This window comes from Phlebotomus argentipes, unplaced genomic scaffold (genome assembly GCF_947086385.1).
Source record: "Phlebotomus argentipes unplaced genomic scaffold, Phlebotomus argentipes genome assembly contig_15, whole genome shotgun sequence".
NCBI lineage: Eukaryota > Metazoa > Arthropoda > Insecta > Diptera > Psychodidae > Phlebotomus > Phlebotomus argentipes.
The window spans coordinates 5,249,977-5,255,485 of record NW_026776181.1 but is presented as its reverse complement, the minus strand read 5'-3'; the positions used below and the strand labels follow the sequence as shown (position 1 = coordinate 5,255,485).

General features: G+C 43.2%; 2 protein-coding genes across 2 annotated transcripts; one reads left to right on the top strand and one right to left on the bottom strand.

Annotated features, from left to right (window-relative positions):
• Nucleotides 1-1,277: 1,277 nt before the first annotated feature.
• LOC132262595 (podocan-like protein 1) lies at nucleotides 1,278-4,614 on the top strand. The gene is made up of 5 exons (XM_059761905.1): nucleotides 1,278-1,321; nucleotides 1,485-1,622; nucleotides 1,685-2,158; nucleotides 2,915-3,563; nucleotides 3,923-4,614. The coding sequence occupies exons 1-5, from the start codon at nucleotides 1,317-1,319 to the stop codon at nucleotides 4,400-4,402; spliced, it is 1,746 nt and encodes a 581-aa protein (XP_059617888.1). The 5' UTR covers nucleotides 1,278-1,316; the 3' UTR covers nucleotides 4,403-4,614.
• Nucleotides 4,437-5,506, bottom strand: LOC132262596 (BLOC-1-related complex subunit 8 homolog). The gene is made up of 3 exons (XM_059761906.1): nucleotides 5,395-5,506; nucleotides 5,047-5,224; nucleotides 4,437-4,986 (listed from the first exon to the last, which is right to left on the bottom strand). The coding sequence occupies exons 1-3, from the start codon at nucleotides 5,432-5,434 to the stop codon at nucleotides 4,662-4,664; spliced, it is 543 nt and encodes a 180-aa protein (XP_059617889.1). The 5' UTR covers nucleotides 5,435-5,506; the 3' UTR covers nucleotides 4,437-4,661.
• Between the last annotated feature and the right edge of the window lie 3 nt (nucleotides 5,507-5,509).

Below are 5,509 nucleotides of genomic sequence, written 5' to 3'. Positions count from 1 at the left end.
GTATAACACGTAATAAAGAAAAAGTTGAAAGTGTTCATGATTGAATTTATTGTTACATACATTTACATTACATATTAAAGACATAAAATTGCAAATAACAGCAAGAAAAAAACTCGAAAAATGCTTTCCAAATGACGTTACACGATTTTTACCCAGGAGAGTAACTTTAGGTACCACTTTAGTTCGGAATAAAAGACACATTATAATTTTGTGAGCAAACGAGCACGTATTTTTCCGTTGGTCTCGGTTTTTTTTCCTGAATTGTTCCCCACAGTGAGGAAAAAAAGAGTGTAGAGGCAAAAAGCGCAACCAACAACACCCAAATGCACTGAGTGACACCAATTTTGTTGAGAACTTACACACTTGGAATAATAACAGAATTACACACAAACTAATGCAGTGCAAAAGATTTCTTGTGAAACATTTTAACTGGCTGAACACAGCAAAAAATGAATAAAAATAAAAATGGAGAAAAATACGGTATAATTTTGTGAAATGTTACACTTTATTGTAATGCAAATTTGAAGATAAAAAGAATATTTTCTGTTTTCAAACATGTTTGTAAAATGTTATTTGAGAAAAACGATGAAGAACTTTAATAAAATTGATAATTCATTAAACAAAATCGATTGTATTTTCTTTCAATAGCTTCGCCATTGCAGATTTTTACACTGTTTCCACTGGCATTTTAGTGGAGCGTCACGTGAAAACGAGAAAAAAGTGAGTATATATGGCCAATTGATTTTCTCTGTATGTAAAAATCGCAAAAACAATCGACGGGAGGGGCGTGTTATTGAGAAAATGGATTTGCAATTCATTAAAATGAGATTATCACAGTTGAAATTGAACCTATGCTAAATTTTGAGACTCATTGATTTGCATCATTCTTTGCACTCTGAAGAGTGCTCTCGCGTTGGAATGACGAGCCCATTGAGTATGTGTAAGCTCGTGACACAACATGCTTTTCCCGGGAATTCCCGCGATTTCCCGATTGCTTGTTAACCGATCTCAACACAACACTGCTCTTGGCCTTGCTCAGCTGTAGAAACGAGATACTCGTATAGTGAATTTGAATAAAAATCTGTCGCGGATCGAATGAGCTTGATTAGCTTTTACAATTCAGTAGAGCATTGAAGAAGTTGTTCTTCGGAGGTGCGTTGCGGGCTCACGGAGACATCGAATGCTCGATATCGATGCATTGAGTGTGAATTAGATCAGCCAATCACGTTGATATCTTATCAGTTTTGCGCATTGACGAGAGCCCACTTTTTATCTACAGCCACAATGTTTTTCTGTACTGCTCGTTGTAATTTCACATGAGGTGAGTAAAATCGCATTGTAGCCTCGGGCTCAGTTGAAAGGCATCCGCCTGATAAATCAGTGGGCAATCGTCGTGTGAATACAGTGCGCAATTATATAATGAATAAATTGATATTGCTGTGCATATCACTCGTAATTTCAACTGTTCATTGTGACTTGTGCAGTGTTTGCGAGTGTGTCAAAAGTGGGGACAGTTTGAGGATCTTCTGCAGTAGCTCTGTGGAGCTGGACAACCTCGCTTGGCCATCGGCGAAGAGAATTGAGGCGCACTTCAACCGGCTTGGCCTCACATACCTACCCAAGTAGACGCTCTTATCGCAGACGCGGCCATTGACGCGATATCACAATCAACCGTTCATTTCAGATTAACCGGAGACGCGAGTGTTGTTGGACTGAATTTCGATGAAAATGCCATCAATAGCTTCACACCCGAACCTCTGCAGTTCTTCAAGAACCTCGAGACGCTCTCGTTGGCAGGCAATAAGATTGCCGAAATGCCCAGGGATTTTCTGCGCACTCCTTCCACTCTCAGGCACCTGAATCTCTCTCGCAACGCTCTTCAGGAGCTCGATTCCGCCCTTCTGAAGCACTTGAAAGGCCTTCAGAGCCTGGATCTCAGTCACAATATGTTCCGCAAAGTCTCATCAGAACTCCTCTCGGCGCTCAGTCACGTTGAGACGCTCAATCTCGAGGACAATCTCGTGTTTGATATTGAGGACCTCGATGGTGACAACAGTGACGAAGTCGCGAAGAGACACTTGAGCATCAGGCAGATGAATTTGGCCCACAACAATTTTGCAGTTATAACGGCGAAAACTTTTGCTGACTTTGACAAATTGTAAGTAAAATTATAATGTCTTGATGTCTTTCACTCAAACAGAACTGCATATCTGCAGTGTCAACAATATTATCTCTCGCAAAATGAACTATTTCTTGACTTCAGACAAAGCTTAAGAACATTTAATGAGAAATGCGAAACTTGCTGAGATTGAGTCACAATTGTAACAAATTCATCACAGCTAAAATTATGAAAGTGACGCACATTTAAGCAAAAAAAAATAAATTCAGCCTCACAATGAATGTGTAGGAATGAAAGTCCCTTTAATTAAAACTAGAAAACAGATGCGAGAATAAATGCTTTCAGTTTGAAGCGCGTTCATTTTGCATTTCGTGGCTGTGTTCTGAGAAAATTCTTCCCACGGAAAATTTGCCATTTCCACGAGATTTTGCAGTGTTCCAGTGAAATTTCACTCATCCCACTGATTCATAATTTCTCAGTTGAATTTCCACCCCAAAAAACCACCCCAAACGCTTTCGCCATGACCCCGTTTTTTCCATCCAAACTCCCAAACTTTCCCAGGAATTGAGAATGCTTTCAGTGAATTTCCCACACACAGAATAGGGGAAAGGATTATAAATTAACTAGGATTTCCCATGCAAGAGATACACCATGTGCTCCGTCTCGCTCACCCATAAATTCCGTATAGTTGTGATATTTCACAAAATAATTAATCGCATGTAGTTTAAGTCCGGTTGATTAATAATTGAACAAACGGCGTTATAACTTTCGCTGAACGGTTCGTCCTCTTTCCAGGGAATCGCTGGACATTTCTCACAACAAGATTGCCAATGTGAACCAGAAGGCGTTCAAGAACATGAAACTGCTGCGAACACTCGACTTGTCTGAGAACCAAATTGAAGACCTTCATTTGCATCTGCCCGACTCTGTGGAGATTTTCCGTGCTCGGGGAAATCGCATAAAGCTGTGGCCTCTCACACAACTCCCGGAAGCAATCAAGGCGATTCACGTGGAGAACAATCGACTCACTGAGCTCTTCACCCCCACCGATGCATCCACCAAATTGGCCTTTTTCAATGCATCCGACAATCTAATTGAATTCCTGCCCGACCATGTGGCCCTGCCAGAATTGACAGTGCTGGATTTGAGCTTCAATCAACTCACTTCTGTGCCTCAGGGCATGTCAGTGCGCACCCCCGCGCTCGCCACCCTCATCCTCGACCACAATCCCATCGAGACCATCCTCTTCGTCGACCCCATCACCGTGGGCAACCTCTCCCTCAGCAACATGCCGCTGGTCAGCGCCCTGCACGCCAAAGCCTTCTCGCCACTGCGCGGGAGACACGCCCAGGAGAACCACACTTGCGTCTCCATCAGCATCTCGCGATGCCCACTGCTGCACGACATCCACGAGCAGGCCTTCCAGGGCGTGCACCTCTGCAAGGTGAGACACACGTCATGAAATATCTCGAGACGCCCAATCACGCCGATTCCGGCTGATAAGCGCTTTGTTTCTCGGCCTCAGACTGCGATAACGAGTTGATAAGTTTGTTTTCCTTACTGGCAAAAACATGACAAATCGTTGAATCAACCGATTTTTGAAAGAGCGATCTTTCCAACACACATCTAGTTAAAAAATTAACATTAAATTCACGTCCGATTAGTTGTGATGTGAAAGGAAAGTTAAACTGCGTGAATGGCATTTAAATCTGATGAGAAATAGCGCAGTTTCAGCTCAATTATTCATTTTCATCAATTAAAATTAGAATACATGTGAAAACGTTTCGCAATTCTTTCTTCCAGCTTGATTTGAGCGGCAATAATCTGACCAAAATTCCGGAGCATCTCACAGATTGGTCAAATCTGGAGGATGGCATAGATTTCCAGGACAACCCTCTAGATTGTTCCTGCTCAGCGCAGTGGATGCTCGACACGGTCCTCAATCAGCTCTACCGAAAGCCTCAACACCAGCATTTCTTATCTGAACTCAGGTGCGCCTCTCCGGAAGCCTTCGCTGGCCAGCGAATAGTGCGATACTACAGGAGACGCGCGGCCTTTTGCAATCCCAGCGCTCGTGCAATTCTTCAGACCACTGAGGAGCCCGAAACTGCGGAGGCGGGCATTCATTTGCACCTGAACAAGGGCCCCGGAGTGGGAATCATAATCGCGACGTCGTGCCTCGTGCTGATCGCCATGATTGCAGCAGGACTCTACATGGTTCGCGTGGAGAAGCAGCGATTGCGGAGGAACAGGGAAAAGCGACTGTTCAGGGAGCTTCAGTAGACGGAGATTAGCATAATGGAGAAAAATATAAGGATTCTTAATTGTAGCGGAACTTGGGCTGTCCCAATCCATTTAATTCAATTATCACGCCTCCTCAACTCATCCTTCGCGACAAATCTAATTCTTCGCTAATTAATGCCCGACTTTTATTGATATATCCTTGCGAGAGGATGAAAAGGAAGGCTTGAAAGTACAAAATATTCACAATCTTACCAATTAGCTATCTTTGGTTCAATCCTATGGCACTCCAGATCCTTCATCAATGCAGCGTTGTGTGGGATCTCTGCAGTTCTGTGGTTCCATTGGCCGACGTTGTGGCGGAAGTGGAGGAATTTCTCGCGTGGGACATCATATTCTCCACTCTGTTGGTCGTCTCTCTCACAACTCCTGAAATATCAGCCAAATCCGGAAGTTCCAGCGTGATGTGAGCAGATAAGCGCTTGTACACAGAGCTGTTGCTGGGCTCCTTCTTTGCTCGGCGGGATTCCTCGTACTTCAGTTGCTGCTTCAGGAAAATGGCATTCTTGAGGAGTTCGTGGATGTTCTGGAAGCTCTTCTCTGACGCCTCTATTGATTTTATGGCTCTGAAAAGAGTGTCGCTTTCAGTAAAGTGACCAGGTGGAAAGGATATACGATATTCCTACCCAATTGCGTACTCCATGTCGTAACAGTGGCCCTGAAGATCTTGCTGGAGTTGCACAACTTCGCTCCTCCTGTCCACAATCAGGGGTAGCACCTTCCGGACGTGTTCCTGGATCCGGAAGAACGCCAAACTGGGCTCATTCGCTACTATGTGCATATTCTCTGAGATTTTCTCGCTGGCTGTGGAAATGAAAAGAAAACTTACAGTTCAATTGAATCACTCTGTGCGCCAAACAATCGATTTTCCATGCAAAAAAGTCCTCGTGTAATTACATTTTTCCGAAAGCTATTTTTGCTTAACCACAGAAATTTATATAAGAAAATGGTATATCAATATTTAAACTACTCACTTTTCCTAACTTTGGTTTCCAAATCACGGTCTACAGACATTTTTTAAGCAGATTATCTAAAGCGATCCCGAACAAAAACAATGGATGATTTTGACAACTCTGTATTGCAAAGATT